At 41.5% G+C, this 25671-nt stretch overlaps 1 protein-coding gene across 1 annotated transcript in view; it reads right to left on the reverse strand.

Moving 5' to 3' along the window:
* Positions 1-21609, reverse strand: part of PWP1 (PWP1 homolog, endonuclein) — a 25126-nt gene extending 3517 nt beyond the window's left edge. The window contains exons 1-11 of the mRNA XM_038550768.1: positions 21379-21609; positions 18119-18177; positions 17805-17989; positions 15057-15142; positions 14862-14958; positions 11195-11305; positions 10013-10143; positions 9341-9402; positions 3312-3408; positions 2607-2668; positions 1335-1446 (exon numbers count right to left, since the gene is read on the reverse strand). Coding sequence (XP_038406696.1) covers positions 1335-1446; positions 2607-2668; positions 3312-3408; positions 9341-9402; positions 10013-10143; positions 11195-11305; positions 14862-14958; positions 15057-15142; positions 17805-17989; positions 18119-18177; positions 21379-21450 — 1074 coding nt within the window. The 5' untranslated portion in view covers positions 21451-21609. The remainder of the gene's footprint in view (positions 1-1334; positions 1447-2606; positions 2669-3311; positions 3409-9340; positions 9403-10012; positions 10144-11194; positions 11306-14861; positions 14959-15056; positions 15143-17804; positions 17990-18118; positions 18178-21378) is intronic.
* Between the last annotated feature and the right edge of the window lie 4062 nt (positions 21610-25671).

Raw genomic sequence — 25671 nt, forward strand, 5'->3', positions numbered from 1 at the left:
GCTCAGAGGTTTAGCCCACTTTCAGCCCAAGGGGTGATCCTGGGGTCCCAGGATCGAGTCCCACGTCGGGCTCCCTGCATGGAGCCTGCTTCTCCCTCTGCCTGTTGTCTCTGCCTCTCTCTCTGTCTCTCATGAATAAATAAATATTAAAAAAAAAAAACCTGTCCACATATCTTAAGAAAGCTGTTTTGCCTTCATTCATAAAGCACTATATATTTTACTTTAGGAAAATTAGGAAGTTCATGGATGTATCATAATTTCTTTAATCTTCTTTTTTTTAAATATTTTTCTTAATTTTTATTTATTTATGATAGTCGGGGGGGGGGGGGGGAGAGAGAGAGAGAGTCAGAGTCACAGGCAGAGGGAGAAGCAGGCTCCATGCACCGGGAGCCCGATGTGGGATTCGATCCTGGGTCTCCAGGATCGTGCCCTGGGCCAAAGGCAGGCGCCAAACTGCTGCGCCACCCAGGGATCCCAATTTCTTTAATCTTCTGAATGAAAGTTGGGATTTTATTTCTCCATGGATTGAAATGTCTGTGGAATCTTTGAATGCTATATAGAAAACTGTTATCCTACATATATTAAGGCTAGTTATAGAAAGAACTTACACTTTTTTCCTATTTGGGAGACTGCTTTTTTTTTTTTTAAAGATTTTATTTATTTATTCATGAGAGACACTGAGAGAGAAAGAGGCAGAGACACAGGCAGAGGGAGAAACAGGCTCCATGCAGGGAGCCTGACGCAGGACTCGATCCCCGGTCTCCAGGATCGCACTCTAGACTGAAGGCGGCGCTAAACCGCTGAGCCACCGGGGCTGCCCCGAGACTGCTATATTAATCAAATAGGCTAGCATTCTCATTACTGGAGCTCCATTTAATTTAAATAAAAGAATATCTTCTTGGATGAACTTAACCATTAAAAAACACAGATTAACCATGCTTAAGATTTCAAAGAAACACATTAGTAATACAATCAAAATCAGTAATTAAAATGTGGCTGAAAATGGCTGGAAATTAGCAAAATCATGGTGACTATTTGTGGCCGATCCACTGTTGTTAAAACAATTTTTTTTAAGCCCTAAAATCTAACTATTTTACAACGTTAGTACAGAAAAAGCAGGGCACCTGGCTGGCTCAGTTGGCAGAGCACGTGACTCTTGACCTCAGTGTTGGAGTTCAAGGCCCATGTTGTGTGTGGAGCCTACTCAAAAAAAAACCCCAAAACCCAAAAAAATAAACACAACAGAAAAAAGCTCTTCAGAGACTCTCTCTACAATGGAATTAATGTCAGTCATTAGCAACCTAGATAAGCAAAACAGTAGTATGCAGTCTTACCAAAAAATGACAAGGTGAAAAGTGATTCCAAGTCACTCTCTCAATCTGCCCACTGAATCGCCACATTCGATGGCTTTCATCTGGACTTCGGCAGTCATACAAAGCCACTGACCTGGACACAGGCAAAGTTACAGTTTTAAGAGTTCAACTTTATACATTTTATGTTTGTTTATAATGAAATGGTAATAAAACAACACTGTGAACTCAAGATCCAATTATTTAAAGCTTGTTTTAAGGTTCTAAAATAAAGTAGAAAAGAGGAGTTGATTTTCACTAACCGGTGGACTCCGGTTCTGTCACCTGAAGGCACTGGTGGCCTCTTGATTTAGTAGCAGGCTTGACTGTATCCAGGCTGAGCCCTCCACTTACACAATGAATCTTATTTCCAAAAGACCAGGACAACTTCAAATTTCCCTGTTCCTAGCAGTGCTCAGAGCCAGATAATCCATGTCTTAGCCAAATTTACTCTCTACAAGCAGCTTACTGTGTTGGGGGAGCCAATGGATAGACGTTTATAATCTGAATGAATCCCAACTAAAAATATAAACCTATCACTCTTCAAAAGAATAAGGAATCAAAATAAAGTCTGCAAGTTGGTTTCTGCTTCTACTCTCTCCCACCTTCAGACCTAATCTGTAAAAACATGCACACATGTGACTGGAAAACCCCTGTGATGGACTGTCAGGGGTCTAATTCTTCACCTCTCCCTATATCCACACCACATCAGTAATGTAGGAATTCTTCCATAAAGGCAGTTTGTTTTCTACTCCGTATTACCTGTTTCAGCTAAGAAAGTAAGAAAGAGTGTACTAGTTCTGAGCCTAGGTCTCAAGAGGCCTTGGTATCTCCGCTTCTGACCTCATCATGAGAACATGGGTGGGCTAGCCCACTGCTCCTATGAGGATGTGAAACACAAGAGAGCCAAATCTCCAAAGGCCCACCAAAACAAGCCAAGATAAGCAGACCTACCAGTTGAATCTAGCTTAAATTAGCTCAGTCTTGCAGTGGCATAAGAAATGTCCCTGAATTTTGAGATACCTATTTCAAAGCAATGGCTAACTCATATGCCCTCTAGGAATCAAAGTAGTTGCTAGTTAGGAACTACATTATTATGACAGAACCACATTCTCTTGCAGACTGAAAGGACCAAAGTTGAAAGGGAAAAGTTTTACTAGAAATTTAAACAGTAATATATTGTATCTGAGCATCGTGATACTTTTTCTGAATTACAGGATAAAAACAGCAGCAATAATTCTTGCAGTGTTTTCTTACTTATCATAGGATCCAGAAATCAGAGTCTGTGCTTCAAATGGATGAAACTGCAGAGTCTGGACCTAACCAGAAAAGACATAAATGAACAGAACTATGTTTGTTTGGTTTTGATAAAACTGCTTAGTAAGAGAACCAATTTCGTGGTATTTGTATACAATTTTCCCTTTGAAACTTAGCACTATTTAAAGAAACAAATGTACTACATAATCAAAAGGACAACACACTTTCAAAGGGGACCCTTATAATGCAGGATTTCTCAAGTCGTGTTTGGCAGAATATTTACATCCCTCAAATGTTAAATATATTGAGAACAAAAAAGGAAGCAGTCAAACTTATCTGGGCAACTCAACACTCTCTGGAAGTCCCACCGTGTACACCAGCTCACTGGGTCCCTGAGTTTGGCAGTAACAGGTCTGTTACATTCTTTAACTTCATCTGGTGACTGGTGCCTGTCTCTTTATAGAGTCTCTGTAAACATGCTACAAAGTACTCATGTTTTTAGTCACTTCATTTTTCTGTCTCCACATTTGCTTTCTAAGATGGGTAGTTCTAACTATCATACAGGGCTCTGTGAGGATGCAATAAGAGAGCATGTCAAAGCACTTTGTAATTCATAAAAAACCATATATAAATGTTTGGAATTATTGATAGCCAACATTTGTCCCATATTTTTTAGAATCCCTTTTATCCACTCAATCACCATACCTTGTCTGTGTGTACGGCAAGGCTAGCTGCGGGTTTCCCCAAGGACATATCCCACAGAATTACAGTGTTGTCAGCTGATGCACTTGCCAGCACATTTCTAAGAAAGGGAGAAGACAAATCAGGTAATCGTTTTTAAAGTCAATAGCACTAAATATAAATCCCATTTTCAATAACATCAAATGGAATAAAATATTAAAGAATAAATTTAACAAAAGCATTCAAGATTTACATATTGAAAACTATAAAAGCCTGAGAAAGAGTATCTGAATGACAGAAAGACGTCCCCTGTTCATGGACTAGAAGACCTAATTAAAAAAAAAAAAAAAAAGGATTATTTTAAGTAATCTCTACACCCAAAGTAGGGCTCAAACTCAAGATCAAGAGTTACATGCTCCACCAACTGAGCCAACCAGGTGCTCTGACTTGATGTTAAGACAGAAATACTACAATTTATAGACTAATCTATAGATTCAATCAATACCTTTCAAAAATCCCTGCAGACTTTTTATTTTCTTTTTGGAGAGAATGGACAAGCTGGTTTTAAAATCCATATGGAGGGGCACCTGAATGGCTGATGGTTGAGTATCTGACTCTTGGTTTCGGCTCAGGTCATGATCTCATGGGTCATGGGATTAAGCCCCGTATCAGGTTCTGTGCTTGGTGTGAGTCTGCTTGAGATTCATTCTTCCTCTCTCTCTCTGCCCCACCCACCTATGCACACACTCTCTAAAATAAATAAGTAAGTAAGTCTTTTAAAAAATTCACATAGAAATACAATGGACTCAGAATAGCCAAAATAATCTTGGAAAAGAGAGCAAAGTTGAAAAGTTCACAGTCTGGATTTCAAAACTGACTGAAAAGCAACAATAATCCTAACAATGTGGTACTGGCTTAAGGATAGCCATACAGGTTAACAGAATAGAATACAGAATAAACCTGAAAATTTATGGTCATTCGTTTCTGACAAGAATGTTAAGATTATCCACTGTTCAATGGGGAAAAGAAGGATTTTTTTCAACAAATGGTTCAGGGATAACTGGGCATCCTCTTGCAAAAGAGTGAAGTTAGACCTCTATCTCATACTACCTCAAAATAAAACATGTTATTACTAACAGAAGAGCTAAAACTATTAAACTCTCAGAAGAAAACAGGTATAAATCTTCATGACCCTGGGTTAGGCAATGGTGTCTTAGGTATGACACGAAAAGCCTAAGAACCAAAAGATGTAAATGAATCAGATATCATCAACATGAAAAACTTTTGTGTTGCAAATGAGATCATCAAGAAAGCGAAAAGACAATTCACAGTATGGGAGAAAATTATTTGTAAATCATGTATCTGATAAAGGACTTGATTCTAGAATATATAAAGAACTTTCAACTAAAGAATAAAAAAACAACCCAGTTAGAATATGGGGAAGGAATATGAATGGATATTTCTCTAAAGAAGATCTATAAATAGCCAATGAGCATGGGAGAAGTTGTTCATTAGGAAAGTGAAAACATGGGATACCACTTAATACTCATAGGACGCCTATAATGAAAAAGATGAACAAAAACAAGTGCTAGCAAAACAGAAAAATTAGCTACCTTGCTGGTGTGAACGGAAATGGTACAGACACTACCATATGACCCTAGCAATGACACCCTTATATATCCTAGAAAATGAAAACACAGACCTGTGTAAAAATCTGTTCACGAATGTTAACAGTAGCATTATTCATAATAGGCAAAAACAAACACAAACCAAATGTCTATTAACTGGTGAATGGATACACAATATGTGGTGTATCTGTTCAAGGGAATATTATTCAGCACTAAAAAGGAACGATGTACTAATAAATGGACCTTGAAAACATTATTCAAAGTGACAGAATCCAGACACAGAAGGCCACATGTCCAGATAGATCCACAGCCAGAAAGATGATTACTGGTTGCCAAGGGCTGGAAGGACAGAAGAATGAGTGACTGTTTATGGGTTGCGTTTTGAATTGATGAAAATGTTATGGAATTAGAAAGTAGGGAGTTGTGCAATTTTGGGAATATACCCCAAGTCACTGAATTATATACTTTAAGGAGTGAATTTTATGATATGTGGTATGTGAACTTATAGCTCAACCTTTTTCAATTAAAAAAGGGCATTAATTACCATTAATAGGAAAAATCAATATGCCTACCTCTTAGGGATCAAGTGCTAATAATGTCATTCTATAAGAGAATACAGGCTTTAAAGCCTAGGAAACCTGAAATGGGCTCCTGGTACTGTCGTTTATTAGCTGTCGGTCTTAAAAGTAAGTCACACTCCCTTGCCTGCCAGTGAGAATGTTACAGCCAGCTTTAAAAAGTACGTGGCTGAGTGACTAGACTATAGCAGGCCCTTGATAAATGTTAGTTGCCTGCCTTTCCTCCTTGTAAAAATACAAATATTCATGAAATTGAAAGCTCATTCTTCAAGATGTAGTTTGAAAGGCCTGGAACAGAAGTCATTAGTGATAGTAATATCTGTCCAGAAAACTAATATGCTGTTAAAATGTTGATGGGTTCATTTTTAAATACTATTTCCTCAAGAAATACTTCCATTACACAAACTGCTTTCAGTTTTATAACTCACGATTTCAGTGACACAGGTAGGGTCTCTTAAGAGGATCATGTATATTCAGATCATGTTACCTTTTTTCTACTCCATGAATTTCAAACTTCTACCATTCAGTCCCATGAACAAGTCATTAATATTTAAAGTCCTTGGCATGTCACAGATTCAATGTTATGTAAATTCCCAATATTTTATTTGTATTCAATGCTTGCCAACAGCAAAAAGTTAAAATTTCACAGTACATTTTTAATCTTAGTCTTTGCCCAAACATCTGAGATTCCTTTCACATTAAAATTCTTGTTTCAAGAGGCTTACAAATAAATTACCACTCTCCCCTCTAAACTCCCGAACACTACACCCCAAGAAGAGCGCTACAATGACAGGATGAATGAACAGAGTACATGCATTTGGTTACTGGCAGCATTTTACTAGAAACCAAGGTCCTCAACTAGCAACAACAACTTGTTACTCTTCACATGATCCCAAACTCTATGCACCAGGATATGTATGGAGAATATTTAAAAGCATTCTGTACGAAGAGAGGGGAAAGGAGAACCAAGGTCTAAAATAAGACAAAGTGGAAGAGTTAAGGAACAAAGATACATGTGGCACTGCAGTCAAGATGTGAGTGCAGCTGGGGTGGGACAGGGGTATAGGTGCTGGCAGTGTCTAAATGGAGCCAGGGGATTGTGGCTGGGGAAAGGCACTGCTGAGAGGCTGTTCCCTCAGAACACACTTTCAGTTATTCAAATCAATAGCTGCTATATAAGAATTTAATACATATATAATTACTGTGACAGTTCAGATTTGTCAACGAGTGGATTCCCAAAAGCATGACACACTCACAGTCGGCCTCTTATTTATCTGCCCATTACAATAGTCAGGAACAGACCCAATTCAGACAAAATCTGGGGAAGCTTTAAAAACAAACCACCACAATAGATTCTTGGGCCCTTGCTCCAGATATGACTCAATCTTGAGGGGATTAGAGCCCAGGAACTTGTACTTTATTTTTTAAGTTTTATTTACTCATGAAAGAGAGAGAGAGACAGACAGAGACTGGTGCAGAGACACAGGCAGAGGGAGAAGCAGGCTCCCTGTGGGGAGCCCAATGCAGGACTTGATCCTGGATCCTGGGATCAGGACCTGAGGTGAAGGCTGACGCTCAACCGCCAAGCCATCCAGGCATCCTTGTACTTTACTTTTTAAAAAAGATTTTGTTTTTTTTAAGTAATCTCTACACCCCACATGGGACTTGAACTCACAACCTCGAGATCAAGAGTTGCATGCTATACTGATTCAGCCAGCCAGGTGCCCCAGGACTTGTACTTTAAAGAGTTACCCAGAAGATTCTGACTTGCAGGTAAGTTTGGGAAATACCAACATAATCTATTATCTTAGGTCCATTTCATCAAATGGTTTTTTTTTTTTTTTAAGATTTATTTTTGTAAGTAATCTCTACACCCAACCTGGGGCTTGAACTGAGATCAAGAATCACATACTCTACCAAATGAGCCAGCCAGGTGCCCCTCACCAAATGATTAACTCCGAAGACGTATGAACACAAACAAAAAGACAGGATATCCCTAGGTAAGCCAGCACTCTGGGATCCGTTTAAGAATGCTCATAATTACAAAGTATCCTGTAAAACAGAACTGCTAAGAAAATGTGCCTTGGGCAATCCAGTTCGTTCTCATTCTTCAAGTAAACTAAGTTAATGCTCACCTCCCTTGCCTCAGTAGCCCCTCAAACCAGTTATGCTGTTAGGAAAATGGCCTTTTGGGGGTCCCTGGGTGGCACAGCGGTTTGGTGCCTGCCTTTGGCCCAGGGCGCGATCCTGGAGACCCGGGATCGAATCCCACGTCGGGCTTCTGGTGCATGGAGCCTGCTTCTCCCTCTGCCTATGTCTCTGCCTCTCTCTCTCTCTCTATCATAAATAAATAAAAATTAAAAAAAAATTAAAAAAAAAAGGAAAATGGCCTTTTGGACTAATTGTTGTTTAAGGATCAGGATAAAGAATATATGGATGACACATGCAAAACAATGAAGTGGAACTCTTATGCTGCATATAAAAATTAACTCAAAATGGATCAAATACCTAAACCTAAGAGTTAAGACTGTAAAACTATTAAGGGAAAAACTTTATGACAAGGATTTGGCAATCATTTCTTGGATTTAACACTAAATGCACAGGCAACAAAAGTAAAAATAAACTGACTACATCAAAATTAAAAACTTCTGTGCATCAAAGGACACTATCAAAAGAGCTAAAGGTGATCCACTAAATGGGGGAAAATATTTGCAAACTGTGTATCTGATGAGAAGTTATATCTGGAATATACAAAGAACTACAACTCAATGAAAAACCAAAGAATTCAATTCAAAACAGGGCAAAGGATTTTTTATTTTATTTTATTTTTTTTTTAGGGCAAAGGATTTAAATAGACAGTTCTCCAAAGATATACACAAACGGGCCACAGGCACCTGAAAAGTGCTCCTCAAAATGGTAAACACAGACCTGCCATGGGAGCCAGCAATTTAACTTTTGGGGATAAACGCAAAAGAACTGAAAACTGGACTTAAAAACCGGTATTTGAACATCCATGTGCATAATGGCAGCACTGCTCACACAGCCAAGAGGTGGAAGCAACCCAAGTATTCATCGACAGATGGATAAACAAAATGTGGGCTAACTGAACAGTGGAATGTCATTCAGCCTTAAAAGGAAAGAAATCTTGTCGCATGCTGCAGCATGGATGAGCTTGTGCTAATTGAAATAAGCCAGTGACAAAGGGCAAATATTCTATATGATTCTACCTATATGAGGTAACTGGAAGAGTGGATTCACAGAGACACAAAATAGAGTGGTGGTTACTAGGGCCGGGCCTGAGGGTGGCAAGAATGAAGAGTTATTGTTTACTGGGCACATAGCTTCAGTTTTGGAAGATGACAAAAGTTCTGGAATTGGATGGTGATGATGGTTGCACAGTAATGTCCACTGAACTCTATAGCTAAAACACAGTTAAAATGGTAACTATTATGTATATTTTACCACAGTTAAGTCAATTAAAAAAATGTGGATGAGATTTTGTGCAAACTAAATAAACCGAGAGAAAAATCTTCCATGAAAAGAAGTACAATTCAGCACCACTGGCACTGCAGTACAGTTTTATCCTAGTGGTGCTGGGAGGGCACTTGGTCACCAAATATGTAACGAGCCCAAGCTCCTACCAAGCCTCAAGCTGGCAGGTGATGTAGGGGCTGCACAGATACAGAGAGCAGAGCTCCTGCCTTAAGTGCCATATACCGTGGGAAAGGGAAATAAGACATGGACACAGAGACCCCCAAAGCACAACACAGAGAGACAGGTGTAGGCATGAGGAAAGATGACAGTGGTTATAGTCTCTAACAATCCTCCAAATGTTGTTTCTTTTTACCTGATCAGCTTATTCCAAGAAAGGTCCAGGACAGCATCGGTATGCCCCTCTGCTGAGGAACTCTGTAATAATTGTTTAATTATTTTTTGTATTAAAGTGCTCCCTATAATTGATATGTTAATTTGAAAGATTCTTTAAATCTTAAAGGCTACTGTTTGATCTTAAGCAAACGTGCTTGAAGACCTAAAGAAAGAAATACTTTGTCTTCCTGTTACTTTAGAGATCCATGATAAATACTTTTTACAGAAAAGAAACTATAATAGTTCTTAATCTAGGTGGTACAGTTCTATAAATACCAATCCCCACCCCCAAAGTTAAGTTTAAAAGCTACAGGAATTAATACATAGATATTTAGAATTCAACATACTAAAGGCTACAGAGAAATTTTTCAAAAATTCAAACCAGCATATTAGTGTGAATAGTTACTATATATCAAAAAAGATCATAACCTGAGAGTAAATTATTTTGTGTCAAGGATGAATAATTGACGAATGGAAGTTCTGTGCAATCAGAGATCAATTTTTCCTTGGAAGGACCTTTTGAAACTAGAAACTACAGTAATTTTATAACTATCTGTCCTGTTCCACTCAAGTATCTAAATGAAAAAGTCTATGTTCTCCATCCCATCAGTAAACTTGTCATTAGAGTTTAAGTAATTATTAACTTGATTACCTTCTTTCCTTTCTTTTTCTTCTTTTTTGATAGCTTACTTCCAAGTGTGAAGACTGGCTCTAAAGAGTCTACTATATCAAGGTCCCACACTTCAATAACAGGGGTCATATTTCCCACAGCAATATAATTTCCTACAGGAGGAAATGAATATTTGATTTAAAAAACTTCTAATGAAAAATACTGCACTGTAGACCGAGTAATGGCTTAGCGTACTTTCTCTCAAACTTTCATATGCATGTGTTATCACTTGAATATTGTTAAAATGCACAGTTTCAGGAGGTCTTGAGTAGGCCCCTACATATGCATTTCCAACCAGTTCCCAGGTGATGCCAATATGGTGCAGCTGACTCTTGAACCATAATGTGAATAACAAGGGCACAGTCTCTTGGCCCTAGGTCCCTACTTAGGTCCTGAGAACAAAATCTGTCTCTACCGGGCAGCCCCCGTAGCGCAGCGGTTTAGCGCTGCTAAGCCTGGGGTGTGATCCTGGAGACCCGGGATCGAGTCCCACTTCAGGCTCCCTGCATGGAGCCTGCTTCTCCCTCTGCCTGTGTCTCTGCCTCTCTCTCTCTCTCTCTCTGTGTGTCTCTATGAATAAATTAAAAATCTTAAAAAAAACAAAAAAACCTAAAAAAAAAAAAATCTGTCTCTTTCAAGACCTTCACCAGTGTCTTGAAAATGCGGATTTACTCAGACCAAGAATGTGAATAAGCATGGCAAACGAGGCATTAAGGTAGGAGTATTATCAGATTTTACTTTTATTAACAAGTAGGATGGAGCAACTAGTAGTGTGCAGCTGTAGCCAAAAATATTAACATGAGAACCTACTTTCCACTTCATTTTGGTTTTACCTGATGCTGAGCAAGGTTATGCCACTGAACTCTCCAGACACATGATGCTAGTTTATGCTGGGTTTTATGATAACTTCACATAGTTTTGCAACCCCTAATGCTGTCAGCCTCCTGTCTACAGCAGAGTAGCTAACCTCTTTATCTGAAGTCTGGAGATATACAGACTCAAAACAATTAAGTGATTGTGTTTTAAGAACTATGTAACTTTATAAAATAATTTCATAAAAAAATCAACAATTCTGAAAACATTCATATAGAATATATAACTTATGTGGCTAGGAGTAACAGAAAGGACTAGGAACCACTGAGTAATCTTAGCTTTTCTAATTACCTGTAGAATCATCTGGGCTAGGATCAAAATTCAGCCATTCCACACTCAGAGGATACGCAGACAGTAGTATATCATGATGCACATAAAAAGAATCTTCTTCCTGATTATAAACTGAAAAAAATAAGAACGAGACTTTATTGAGTCAGAATAAGATATCACATCCCACTGAAAAGGACATACTCTCCCTGTTAAGCCTACTGGAGCCCATGTGCTTCAAGTGAGACACATTTGATGGCATGGAAAGGAGCCTCTAAAGTCGTTACTGCTAGGCAAAAATTCTGCAGATCTCATCCATTCCTGGTGTGTCCAAGGGAACAAGAACAGTGACAAGAGAACTAACGGTTGCCTGAACACTCTACCTGCATGTGCACTGGCTATCTCTTGGTCCACCCACTACAGAAAACAAATGTTTACAGAAGCTCTACAGAGAGTACTTTATTATTATCTTTTAAAGGTCTATCTGGCTACAAGAATAAACAAATAAAAAACAACACTGGAGAGAAATAACTTATATTTAGAAATCTAAATGCTTGTCAGAAATTACTTCTTTAATATTTAAAGATCAACAATGTAAATAAAGCTCTTGAGAACATTCTTTTGGAATATGACAACTAAAAGTATCGGCTCTGGGCAGCCTGGGTGGCTCAGTGGTTTAGCGCCGCTTTCAGCCCAGGGCATGATGCTGGAGACCCGGGATCGAGTCCCACGTCAGGCTCCCTGCATGTTGCCGGCTTCTCCCTCTGCCTGTGTCTGTGCCTCTCTCTCTCTCTGTGTCTCTCATGAATAAATAAATAAAATCTTAAAAAACAAACAAAAAAAAGAATTGGCTCTTTATCCTTCAGAGTTATAATATCAAGGAGCAAAAATACTGTTAAAATCAATGACTAAGAAATCTTTAAAAAATCATATAATGGAATACTGATAAAACAGAGCCTAAATAATCAGAAGCTCCCCCCAAATATGCTTTTTATTAGAAGGAAGCAATCTTAAGAGAGGCTACAGATATTTAAAGAAATTCCTCAGACCACTTTCTAGATATGTCTTCTGAGACAAAGGAAATAAATACTGATTTATTTATATATATTATATATTACATATATTATATATGTTATATATATTATTTATTTATTATATATTATGTATTATTTATATTATTTATTATTAAATAAAAATAAACTACTGGGACTACATCAAAATAAAAAACATCTGAACAGAGAAGGAAACAATCAACAAAAACCTACAGAATGGGAGAAAGAATTTGCAAATGTCATATCTGATGAAGGGTTAGTATTCAAAATATATAAAGAACATATAAAACTCAACACCAAAAACCAAATAATCCAATTTAAAAATGGGTGGAAGACATGAATAGACATTTTTCCAAAGAAGACATACAGATGGCCAATAGATGGAATGATGCTCATCCTCACTGTTCAATCAGGGAAATATAAAACAAAACTACAATGAGATACCACCTCACATCTCTTAGAATGGCTAAAATCAACACAAGAAACAACAGATGGTGGCAAGGATGTGGAGAAAGAGGAACACTCTTGCACAGCTGGTGGGAATGCAAACCCATGCAGCCACTCTGGAAAACAGTATGGAGGTTCCTCAGATAAGTTAAAAATAGAACTACCCTAACTATCCAGCATTGTACTACTAGGTCTTTACCTAAAGAATACAAAAATACCAATACAAAGGGGTACATGCACCCCAATGTTTACAGCAGCAGTATCTACAATAACCAAATTATGGAAGAGCCCAAATGTCCACCAATTGATGGATAAAGAGGTGAAATATATACATATACACAATGGAATATTTCTCAGCCATAAAAAATAAAATCTTGCCGCTTGCAACGATGTGGATGGAGCTAGAGAATATGCTAAACGAAATAAGCCAGAGAAAGACAAATGCCATAGTTTCATTCATATGTGGAATTTAAGAAACAAGCAACAGGAAAAAAAAAAAGAGAGAGGCAAACCAAAAAACAGACTCTTAACTATAGAGAACTGATGGTTACCAGAATATAAGTGGGTGGAGGGATGGGTAAAATAGGGGATGGGAATTAAGGAGTACACTTGCTGTGATAAGCACCAGACAATGTATGGAGGTGTTAGATCACTATATTGTACACCCGAAACTAGTATTACATTGTATTATTAACCAACTGGTATTTAAATAAAAACTTAAAAAAAAGTTTCCTCAGACCTCTACATCTGGGTTAGATCCTAGATCAGCAAATTCCATGTCATGTTCTATCATATCACTTTACATATGCATATTCAAAATGATTAAGCCTAGGGTCCTGCAAGAACCTCAACTATGGTTAATGTACTCATCTTACATTTTAGATAAAAAATGATGATGATGCTTTAGAAGAATCTTCTTTTAACTTCTTAAACCCCTAATACTCAGTAAATTCAAAGGAATGGCTGCAGTAAGCTCTCACAGGAGGAACATGTGTGTAAAAATCAATGGCAAACTGGAACAGAGTTGTCAATTTTCTGAAATTAGAACTGGTTTCTAAAAAATTTCCCATGGTTTTCATTTGAAATGTGTAAAAATGCTCAAAGATCATTAGAAGACTAACTTCACACTGAAGTATCTGTTATTTAAAGCCTTTTCATTTTAAAAATAGATCCACAACGGCCCTGGATTAAAATGGCCTAATCTACAGGCTTCCTGAAAGGAAGCCTTAAAAAATGTAGAGTTCCAGAAATCCAAGCTACAAAATGGAGTGACAAAGTAACCTAAAAAATGTCAAAGAACATTAACCATAATTTTAATTTTTGAGCTATGCAACTGTATTTCCTATAATAAAGGGCCTTAGCCTAATATCTGTAAAGCTTCAAATTTTAAAGACAAATGACTAGTAGATTGTTGCGGAAGGACAGACATGTCTGAGGATGCACGCAGGAGAAGGGGCAAGAAAAACAAAAGGGGAAATCTAGAGGCAGAATACTGTAGACATCTTGACGGTCTAGATTTTTTTTAGAAAAGTTCATTCAATTAATGTTTGTTGACTCAGTAAACAGCAACATTAAACATATCTGATTTAAAAATCCAAATGAAAAAGAAATACTCCAGTGTCTACTTTAGAGTCAAAGCATTCACCTCTGGTGGTGGTGCGAATATTCCTTGAACTGGGAAAGACAACCAGAGGAATGGAAGCCTCTGCATTGAATTTTGTGAAGAAACAAATGGGAAATACCTGAAATGACTCTGTGGAAAAAAGCAGAATAAAAACCTGTCTATTGTGTATAATCTTTGCCACATAAAGAAAAAGTACCCAGAAAAGACACTGGAGTAAAAAGCACGTGCAACAAGTTATGTTGGAGTAAAAGGACTGTAATTGTTTCCTGTATTTTTATATGGCTTTACTTCTAGGTTTTTCTCCAATGGGGGGAGAGGGAGAGTGAAAAATTGGCAAAAATCTTCAAATAAAAGACTAAAAACCCCCATTAGCACCTTTTGGGAGACCTATATCCATAAATAAAGTCAGGTACCAAAGCAACAACCAGGATACCTATAGACTGTATATAATTAACCACTTAACTTAATGAGATCCAGCAGGATCTGGTACCTGAAAATTCACAACAGTAACTATTTGTGATTATTTTCATCTTAGAGAACCTTTCCATAAGGGCTGGTCCCCACTTACCGTGCACCTCTAAATTGCACTGGTCTTGTTCAGCTCTGCCACACACTATGAGATTGTCGCTGGGCTTGATCAAGAAATCTTCACGTTCATATTGTTCCTAAGTGGAGAGAACAAGTCATTAACCAGAAGCAGATACTTGGTAAGGTTTTCCAAACACTTAAGAAGCATAATTAGAAAAGCCACACAAACATTTACCGTATCTTTTAGAGTAACATAAGGATCTTGATCATTACTTCCATAGACTGTAAGACCCAAGAGAGATTCACCAAGAGTTTCAGTATCTGTAAGAATTCATAAATTGAAATGACATGTTATTTCAACAAAAGCATTTTCCTAAGGTATCCCATCTTTAGACTTAGCTCCAACTGTCTATTTCATAACTAACTGGATCATCCATAGTCAGAAAATACTGAATAAACAACAGGAATTTAAAAGCCATTTATAGGGGCACCTGGGTGGCACAGTCAGTTACATGTCTTTACTCTTGGTTTCAGTGTAGGCCATGATCTTAGGGTCTGAGATCAAGCTCCACACTCCTCTCTCTCTCAAATAAATAAGTAAACCTTACAAAAAATTAAATAGAAGCCATTTACATTCGACCTCAGAATGCATACTTGATAGTTTTGGTATTCACAATGTTCTAATAAAGGAATTAAACTGTAAAGCTCTTAGAAAAATATTAGCTCTCTGCTCAGATTCTCTAACTTGCTCCTTGTAGTCATTATCAAAAGTATAGTCATGGGGCGCCTGAGTGGCTCAGTTGGCTAAACACCTAACTCTTGATTTTGGCTCAGGTCATGATCTCAGAGTTGTGAGATCAAGCCCCGTTTTGGGCTCTGTGCTGGGCTTGGAGCCTGCAAAGATTCTCTCTTTCTCCCTCTCCCTCCATGGCCCCCACCCCAAGTATAGTTATTATTGAAGTCATTATTAAAAGGAGGTAAAATTACCCTGAAACACTGGAATTGACACAGAATAAGGGTTGTCTGGTCAAATAAAAAATGATGGGTTTCACAAAGTTAAATGGGTTTATTACAAGATTTCTCAGAACTGCTGATATGTTAATTTGCTGTATGACTCTGAAAAAGGTACTATTATGCCTTTTTCACTAAACTTTTCTCAAATTGGATTTCTCTTACAGCATATCTGCAAGGGTGACCTAGAGGAGACCCCAAATAACAAACTCAGGGAAAGAAATATATTCTAATTGTTAGGGAAGCTACTTTAAGGAGGCAGGACTAATTGGTCAGAGATGGGAATTTCAACTGGATAAGAGTGAGCCAATAATCCACACAGTGTAGGATATTAATGAGCAGTTTTCTTTTTAAAGATTTTATTTATTTGTGAGAGTGAGAGAATATGAGCAAGAGAGCAGGAGGAGAGGGAAAGGGACAAGCAGACTTCCCACTGAACGGGGAGTCTGACGTGGGGGTCAATCCCAGGACCCTGAGGTCATGACCTGAGCTGAAGTCAGATGCTTAACTGACTGAGCCACCCAGGTGCCCCAAGCAGCAGTTTCTGAATGCCATTTCTCCAGGCAGGGTTAACTTTTCCTTTCTTTGTGTTCCCATGACACTCTGTCATAGCAGGACTAGGACTCAACCTAGTCCTAAGTTTAGGGGTACACAACCCAGAGTCCAATGGAAAAAACTATTCTCTGCATCTAATGAAATGTACTGCAACAGTAAAGGCTTTAGAGCAAGAGAATGTTCAATCCTCAGCTCCCCTGTTCACCAGCTGTGTGGCAGTCATTTCATCTTTGTAAGCCTCTCTTTTCTCTATAAAATGGGGGTAATAACTTCTCTCTCATTATTGCAAAGAGACAGGACCTACAGATTAAAAAACATTTTTTTTTCATTAGGGTATAGTTGAAACATGTTAGATTCATGCGTACAACATAACAATTTACCATCTCTTATAGATCATTCCATGCTCACAAGTGTAGCAACCATCTGTCACCATACAATGCTGTGTATATATTTTTTGACTATATTCCCTCTGCTGTACCTTTCATCCCCATGACTTACTCATTCCATAACTGGAAGCCTGTATCTCCCACTCGCCCCCCCTTCACCCATTTTGTTCATCCCTCAACCTGAGTTACAGGTCATACCCACTACATGCAATAAAATATACTGCTTTTTCAAATCTTAGTTTAGTGGGTTAGCTGATTTTCTAAACCAGTTTAGGAAACATGCTATCTGCCCTAGTCTTGAGCCAGATTACTTAACTGGCATAAAGGACAACAAAAGCTCAGAGTAAAGCTCTGGGACACTAGAGGCATGATCTAATACAAATACACTGAGCTTGTGATTAGAAACCAGAAGTGGGGGGATCCCTGGGTGGCTCAGCGGTTTAGCGCCTGCCTTTGGCCCAGGGCGCGATCCTGGAGTCCCGGGATCGAGTCCCACATCGGGCTCCCGGCATGGAGCTTGCTTCTCCCTCTGCCTGTGACACACTCTGCCTCTCTCTCTCTCACTCTATGTCTATCATGAAAAGAAAGAAAGAAGAAAGGAAAAGAAATAAAGAAAGAAAAAGAAGAAAGAAAGAAGAAGAAAGAAAGCAAGAAAGAAAGAAAGGAGGAAATGAAGAGGAAGAAGGAAGAAGGAAGGACGGACTAAATACTAGTAAAGAAGAAATAACTAAAGAAAGAAGAAAGAAAGAAAGAAAGAAAGAAAGAAAGAAAGAAAGAAAGAAAGAAGAAAAGAAAAGAAACGAAACCAGAAGTGGGGGATCCCTGGGTGGCTCAGCGGTTTGGCGCCTGCCTTTGGCTTGGGGTGCGATCCTGGAGTCCTGGGATCAAGTCCCGCGTCGGGCTCAAGGCATGTAGCCTGCTTGTCCCTCTGCTTCTGTCTCTGCCTCTCTCTCTCTATCATAAATAAGTACATAAATCTTTAAAAAAGAAAAAAAAAAAAAAAAAAAAAACAGAAGTGAGTGAATTCTAACCTGGGTCGCCTTCCTCATCATATTTATCTAAGTCGTACTCAGCCAGCTCATCATCATCCAGCGTCCTGTCGTCCTCTGGGTCACCATCTTCCAGGGGCTCCCTTGGTCGTGCCTGGGTACGTGCACTCTGCATGCCATCTTCTGAAGGATCACCTGTCTCCTCTTCATCACTGCCACCTTCTTCTCTATGCCAAGAAACAAAAAAGATAAATCACCCAAATGGTACTGATCAATAATAGGACCACCCTGTCATCACTGTTTAAAATTTAATTTCATCTGGACTTGACTTTAGACATCAGCAATCTTAAACTTACTGTAATTTTTCCTTTGCTTCAGCAATGAGACGTTTTACTTCTTCTTTACTAAGCTCTACCTATAAGAGAGCAAACATTTCATTACAATACAGTTAAGGAAATCATTATAAATCTCAAAACGTTTGCAAACTAATATAAAATATAACTTCAAAAGACATAAAAAAAAATCAAACTTCAATCTAGACTCTCTAAATTTACTGTAAACGGAGTTTTTACCATCCCTTTTAAAAAATCCCCTTAAAGGGCCGCCCCGATGGCACAGCCGTTTAGTGCTGCCTGCAGCCCAGAGTGTGATCCTGGAGACCCAGGATCGAGTCCCACATCGGGCTCCCTGCATGGAGCCTGCTTCTCCCTCTGCCTGTGTCTATGCATCTCTCTCTCTGTGTGTGTGTCTCTCATGAATAAACAAGTGAAATCTTTTTTTAAAAAAATCCTCTTTAAAAAAAAAAAAAAAAATCCTCAGTCTACTTCCCAGACTTTTTGAAAAAGACTAACTTTTTAAACTGGCTTCTAGGATAGTCCATCTCATTTTCATTCAATTATTCTGATTTCTTCTTGGCTACTTCTCATTTTCCTTATGGGTACTCCTAAACAAACCATCCTTCCTTGGTCCCCTGCTTCTTCCCAGTTTTCACTGCCAATTATTCACTCATTACACTGTCACTTCCTCACAAAGCACATTCATTCTGAAGACTAAAACTATCACCTCTGAACTGATTATCCCAAACTCACCCTTCTCTAGTCTCATACCCCTGTTCCACCTAATTTTCCTTCTCTCTCTCTTTTTTTTTTGAAGATTTATTTGAAAGAGAGTAAGCAGGGGGTAAGGGCAGAGGGAAAGGGAGAGAGACTCTCAAGCACACTCTGTGCTAGGCTGGGAGCCTGATGCAGGACTCAATCTCACGACCCTGCAATCATGATGTGAGCCAAACTCAAGAGTCCGATGCTTAACCAACTGAGCCATCCAGTTCCATCTTCCCAGCTACCTTTATGAATCTACTTGAAGATCCTGTTCAAAAGGATCATTGGAATCATTCTCTTTACTTCAAAGCTGACATTCCTTTGCCTAATCAATGCTTCAATACCTTTTAAAACAATCCCTGCTAACCTCTAAGATCCTTGAAGACAAAAATCAACCTGTCATTGTGTTTACACACATAGTTCAGTGTTCAGCCCATGGTAGGGATGCTTGATGATGATAGGTGATGAATCAGTCACTCAGTTTGCACTAAACCACCTCTAGTGATACAGAAATTCTCTTGAGGGATGACGTTCATTGTTCCAACAGTTAAGGGCTTTTAAGTTTAATTAAAAGATATTTCTTTTTATTTTTAAAGATACTTTCCTAATTACTCTCATTGATCCCAGTTTTGCTGGGATTTTGTAGAATAAACTCAGTATCTTCTTCCTATTTTGACTTTGTAGAATAAACTCAGACTCTTTAAGCAGCGGTTGCCAAATTTTTCTGCAATCAGAATCATGGGGGAACGGGGGGGGGGGGGGGGGGGGGCGGGGAAATCTTCTAAAACTCCAGACCAATTAAACTACAATATATGGGAGTAGGGCACAGGTACTGTGTGGCACTGGAACTCATCCTCTGGAGATCAACCAGGCTCCACCAACAGAGCCAGCCAGGTGCCTCAGGCATCAGTATTTTTCAAAGCTCCCTAAGGGGTTCCAGTGTGTAGACATGTTGGGAACTTATATAGTTTTTAAAAGCTAACAAGTCTCTCTCTTTTTTTTTAAAGATTTTTTTTTAACTTTTTTTTTTTTAATTTTTATTTATTTATGATAGGCACACAGTGAGAGAGAGAGAGGCAGAGACACAGGCAGAGGGAGAAGCAGGCTCCATGCACTGGGAGCCCGACGTGGGATTCGATCCCGGGTCTCCAGGATCGCGCCCTGGGCCAAAGGCAGGCACCAAACCGCTGCGCCACCCAGGGATCCCTTTTTTAAAGATTTTATTTATCCATTCATAGAGACAGAGAGAGAGAGAGAGGCAGGTAGAGACACAGGCAGAGGGAGAAGCAGGCTACATGCAGGGAGCTTGACGTGGGACTCCATCCCAGGTCTCCAGGATCATGCCCCGGGCTGCAGGTGGCGCTAAACCGCTCTGCCACCAGGGCTCCCCTTGTCTCTTTTTAATCAATAATTAATTTCTAATGAGATAATTTCCTGGCACTATTCTCTCTCTATATATATGCATTGAGTATCTACTGGAGCCGAACACCAGAGAAAATGGTGAATAAAATAAGCCCAGGGGCACCTGGGTGACTCAGTGGCTGAGCATCTGCCTTTGGCTCAGGGCGTGATCCCGGGGTCCTGGGATCGAGTCCTGCATGGGGATCCCCCAGGGAGCCTGCTTCTCCCTCTCCCTGCATCTCTGCCCCTCTCTCTTCTCTCTCGTGAATACATAAAAACCTTAAAAAAATACCCCACCAAAACCCAAAAAACAAGCACAGTCTGCGTGCCCTGGTGGAAGCTAAACCTTCAAGGGCTCTGCCAATCCCTCATTCCTGTTAACTTCACCTCCCGATACTTACATTCCTATCACGTTTCAAGGCCCCCCTTTCATTCATAGCATTTACTCCCACTGACATCTACATACATGTCGACTCCATACAGGCAGGGAAGTTTTGTTTTTATGCCTAGCCCTAGACCCTGAACAATGCTGCAAACATAGAAAGCCCTGAGTAAAGATCAGGTGAACAACTTAAGTAATCTTCATCTCTCCTCTGGACTCGTTGTCGAACTTCTGCAGGTTTTTCCTTCACGATGTGCCATGTTTACCTCTCATCCCCCAATGCCACATCAACATCTCACTTGGATCCCCGCGAGACATTACTATTCAACTCCCAGCCTCAGGACATCATGGTCTCCACAGCAGTTTTCTACACCGCAGCTCCCATCCTGCTCCTCCGGACTCCGAGCCCATGAGTGGACGCTGGTTTCACACACGAGCTCCCTCTTCTCGCTGTGCCTGGACACGCCCTGGGCTGCGTGTGAAGCTTCGGGGCCGTCAAGAAGGGGCTGCGGATTTCCCACTCTGGGCAGCACCCCGCCCCCTCCCGCCGCCAAGGCCACGTGCGCGCGAATTCGGGGGGTAGGGACCGAGAGGGCGCGCGGCCCCCCTCACCACACCCGGGCCGTCACGCCCGCCAGGCCCGGCCGCGTGGAGGGGGCCCAGGTTCTCCAGGCGGGCCTGGACGAGGATGCCGCGAAGAGGCCGCTCCCCTTCCCTCCCGGCGACCGGGCCTCACCTTGTCCGGCGTCTCTTTGGCCACGCCGCAGCGGACCCAGGCCACGCACGTCACCTGGCGACTGCGGTTCATGGTCCTCACCTCAGGGACGCCTCGCGCTACAGACTCGGCCCCAGCAGCACTGGGACCCCCGCCGCCCCGCGGCCGTCGCCGTCGCTGACAGCCCTGCGCCGCGGCCCGCACACAGCACACGCGCACGCCGGCGTTTCTGCGCGTCCGCGCCCGCTTCTGACGTCATTCCGCGGCGCCGCGGAAAGGGCTGGAAGCGGAAGCGGAAGCGGCTGCGGCAGCGGCTGGGCGCGGCGTCCAGGACGTGAGTGACGCGGGTGGGCTCTTGACGACGTCACTCCTGTGACGGTCTCTGCGGGCTACGCGGAGGCCGCAGGTAAAACTGGAGCCGTCGGGGTCAGAGACTTTCACTTTGCCTGCAGTTCCTTTTTCTTTTTTTTTTTTTTAAGATTTTATTTATTCATGAAAGAGAGAGAGAAGCAGAGACACAGGCCGAGGGAGAAGCAGGCTCCATGCAGGGAGCCCGACGTGGGGCTCGATCCCGGGACCCTGGGAGCACGCCCTGAGCCAAAGGCAGGCGCTCGACCACTGAGCCACGCGGGCGTCCCTGCGCCTGCAGTTCCATAGGCTTTTCACTGACAAATGGTGGCTTGTGGTTTTCTCCTTTTAAAGCTTTCTCCCGAGTGGACTTGTCCTCCCAGGGCGACACCTCCGCCGTTACATTTCACTACATTCTTGGGTGTGACTTCCTCACCGTGAAGCACGTAGCACGGATTATGAACCTAAGTGCGCACGAGGGGCTGTAGCAGCTGCAAAGGGCTTAGTATGCGCCAGCTACGATCTAAATGCCTTATGTTAGCTTGGTTACTTCTTAAGCCTGTGTGGGAAGTCTTTTTTTTTTTTTTTAATTTTTAAACATTTTTATTTATTCATGAGACACACAGGCAGCGACACAGGCGGAGGGAGGAGCAGGGTCCCTGCGGAGCCCGATGCGGGACTCGGTCCCGGGACCCCGGGGTCACGCCCTGGGCCGAGGGCAGACGCCCAACCGCTGAGCCGCCCCGGTACCCTGGGGGTCCTACTCCCCTCTTACACACAGGGGTCCCACAGCCGGTGATGGTGCCGCTAGGACGCGACCCCTGGCGGTGTGACCCTAGAGACCCCTTGTTACCTGTGCCGCGCTCCTCAGCTAAGGTCAGAGTCACCTATTCCAGGAAGTGTCCGTGGCTAGAGGGGACTGCAGAGTGGCAAGTCTTCGCATCTGGGTTTGACTTCCTTCTTGGCTGTGTGGCTCTGTCTAGCTCATCTGCCCCCTCTGAGCTTCCATCGGGCTCTCCTACCTCAGATAGGGAAGCAAAACCAGGAGAGTGGCTACAATGGGAAGTATATGGTCTGCCCCTGTTGCATCGCCAAAGTGGGCTGTCCACCCGTGGGGTCAACTCATGGACATTTTTGCAACAGATCTGTCTTCACGTAAAATATTTTACATGGTTCTCAAAACAACACTGATGAGACATCAAGAATTACCTCCATTTTTAAGGTGAAGTTCGCGGTCACTAGCCTTACTACCCTGAGATCGCCCGTGGGTGGAAACTGCAGAACTCCAACCAGGCACCATGGTCTCTCCCCACTTGGCCGAATCCCCTTGGGCTCTACCAGCCTGAGGAGGGATCCTCTCAGGAGTGAATCTCACTCTGAGGGCAGGCAGATGATGAGTTCATGAAGACCGCTTCCAGTGCTATTTCTGTAAACCGATTCTTCTGTGGTTTCTTTGCTTTTGGCTCATTTAGAAAGGTAATGTGGCAGGGGATCCCTGGGTGGCGCAGCGGTTTGGCGCCTGCCTTTGGCCCAGGGCGCGATCCTGGAGACCCGGGATCGAATCCCACATCGGGCTCCCGGTGCATGGAGCCTGCTTCTCCCTCTGCCTTTGTTTCTGGCTCTCTCTGTCTCTCAGTCTTTCATGAATAAATAAATAAATAAAATCTTTAAAAAAAAAAAAAAAAAAAAAAAAAAAAAAAAAAAAAAAAAAAAAGAAAGGTAATGTGGCAGATTGTATTTTTCCAGAAGTGGATGCAACAATTATCTTCCTTCACACAAGTTTTTCTTCCATGTGAGATTTTGATACTCTATCATCAAAGCACGGAGTCTAATTCTGCCCACCCCTCACCTTGATTCTGGAGGCGTTTATGACGACTTTGACTCATAGAGTACAACAGAAGTGACACTTCCAAGGTTAGGCCACAAACAGGATGCAGGTTTTGTCCCCCCCCTCCCCTTTTTTCTGAAATACTCATGCTAGGTGCTCTGAGCTGAGGGGTGCCTGGGTGGCTTAGTTGGTTAAGCATCTGATTCTTCATCTCGGTTCAGGTCTTGATCTCAAGGTTGTGAGTTCAAGCCTTGCGTTGAGCTCCACACTGGGTGTGGAGCCTACTTAAAAAAAAGAATAAAAATGAAAAGTTTGACTATTCTGAGGCCACTGCATTGTGAGGAATCCACACATGGAGAGGTCACGTTTGGGGGCTCCAATAGCCAGTCCTAGATTTTGAGTCAGCCCAGGCATGTAGCTGTAAGAGCCTTTGGATGACGCCCGCACCGAGTCACCCTCGGCCTTCAGGTCTCCCTAGCTGAGGCCTGGTACCATGGAGCAGGACTGAACTGTCCCCACTGTGCCCTGCCCAAAGTCCTGACCCCTGGAATTTGTGAGCTTAGTTAAATGGGTATTTCAAACCATTAAGGTTTTTTTTTTTATCTTCTCACATTTTTTTTATTATGGCAAAATACATATAAAATTTACCATTTTGACCATTTATATTTTTTAAAGATTTTATTTATTTGAGAGAGAGAGAGAGAGTGCACAATGAGGGGCGGGGGAGGGGCAGAAGCAGAGGGAGAGGCAGGTTTCCCACTGAGCAGGGAGCCCAATGTGGGCATTTATCCCAGAACCCTGGGGTCATAATGTGAGCTGAAGGCAGATGTTTAATTGACTGAGCTACCCAGGAGCCTCCCCCCACATTTAAACCATTTTTAAATGTACAGTTCAGTGGCATTGAGTACCAAACCCCTGAATACTGAGGTCATTTTTTAAATTCAGCAATAATAACTGGAACAGGCAAGAACCTGTGCTATATTTAAACTAGGGCACATGAAATGACTTATCAGTGGAGGCTGATCTTTTAACACTTGGCTGGGCTCAGCCAGGTGTGCACACGGGAATACACGGAATGGCTCATGTTTGAATATTTGCCTCTGGATCTGTTCCCTCTGTGTGAGCCAGGTGCTGCTCTATGATGGTGCCTGGTGCAGAGTGGGCACCTGATAACTATTTGTTGTTGTTATTGTTTTAACGATTTTATTTATCTGACAGAGATACAGAGGGGGTGAGAGAGCATAAGCAGGGGCAGAAGGAGAGGGAGATGCAGACTCCTCGCTGGGCAGGGAGCCTGACGCGGGGCTGGATCCCGGGACCCTGGGATCATGGCCTGAGCAGATGCTCAACTGACTGGGGCACCCAGGTGCCCCAATAACTATTTGTTAAATGAATGAGGAAATTAAATCATAGCAGGTAGAGTAGAACTCCGGTTATTTGGGGCCTGCTAAGCTTGCACTTGCACCCAGACTTCTACCACTTCAACCCAAGTTGTGAATTCCCTTTAAAAATAAAGATCCAGCTTCAGTTGGCATTATTAATTCTTTATAACAAGAATTGAAAGCGATTGAGCTTAACTAGCTCCATTGCTAAGCCTGATTTTTGGGAACACTGATGAGCATATTTGACTAAGAAAAGTCTCTTTGCCAGAGGCCAGGAAAAATGTACTTGGTTGCATGTTGACTATTCTTAGAGCTGAAGTCCCAAAGGATAGGACCCAGGCCCAAGCAAGGGTCTTGTTACCCCCTCTAGCTCAGGGCTGTGTATAATTAGGCTCATGAACGTTAGTTTGGATTGGCTGTGAGCTTTGGAAGGGAAGGGAAGTCTGGGTACCCTCCTCCCTGATCATCCGAGGCTGTTTCCCGCCCCTCCTCCAGTTAACCCCAATAGTAGCTGATGAGTGGAAGAAATAATGATTGCTACCAGTTACCAAGTGCTGGAGACTTGTACCACAAACAGATTTCCCAGCGACAAAATCCGGTATGCAGAAATGCGACTTCGTTTTTCTGGGAGTGAACTTCATTTCCGCTTTCTTGAGAACAGGAACGATGAGAGTTTTGCTACCATAGACGAGCCAACACCCAGCATGTGTCTGGCATGATTAATGCCCATAAATGTTGAATAAATGAATGATATCA

Source organism: Canis lupus, chromosome 10, assembly GCF_011100685.1.
Source record: "Canis lupus familiaris isolate Mischka breed German Shepherd chromosome 10, alternate assembly UU_Cfam_GSD_1.0, whole genome shotgun sequence".
NCBI classification, from domain to species: Eukaryota; Metazoa; Chordata; class Mammalia; order Carnivora; family Canidae; genus Canis; species Canis lupus.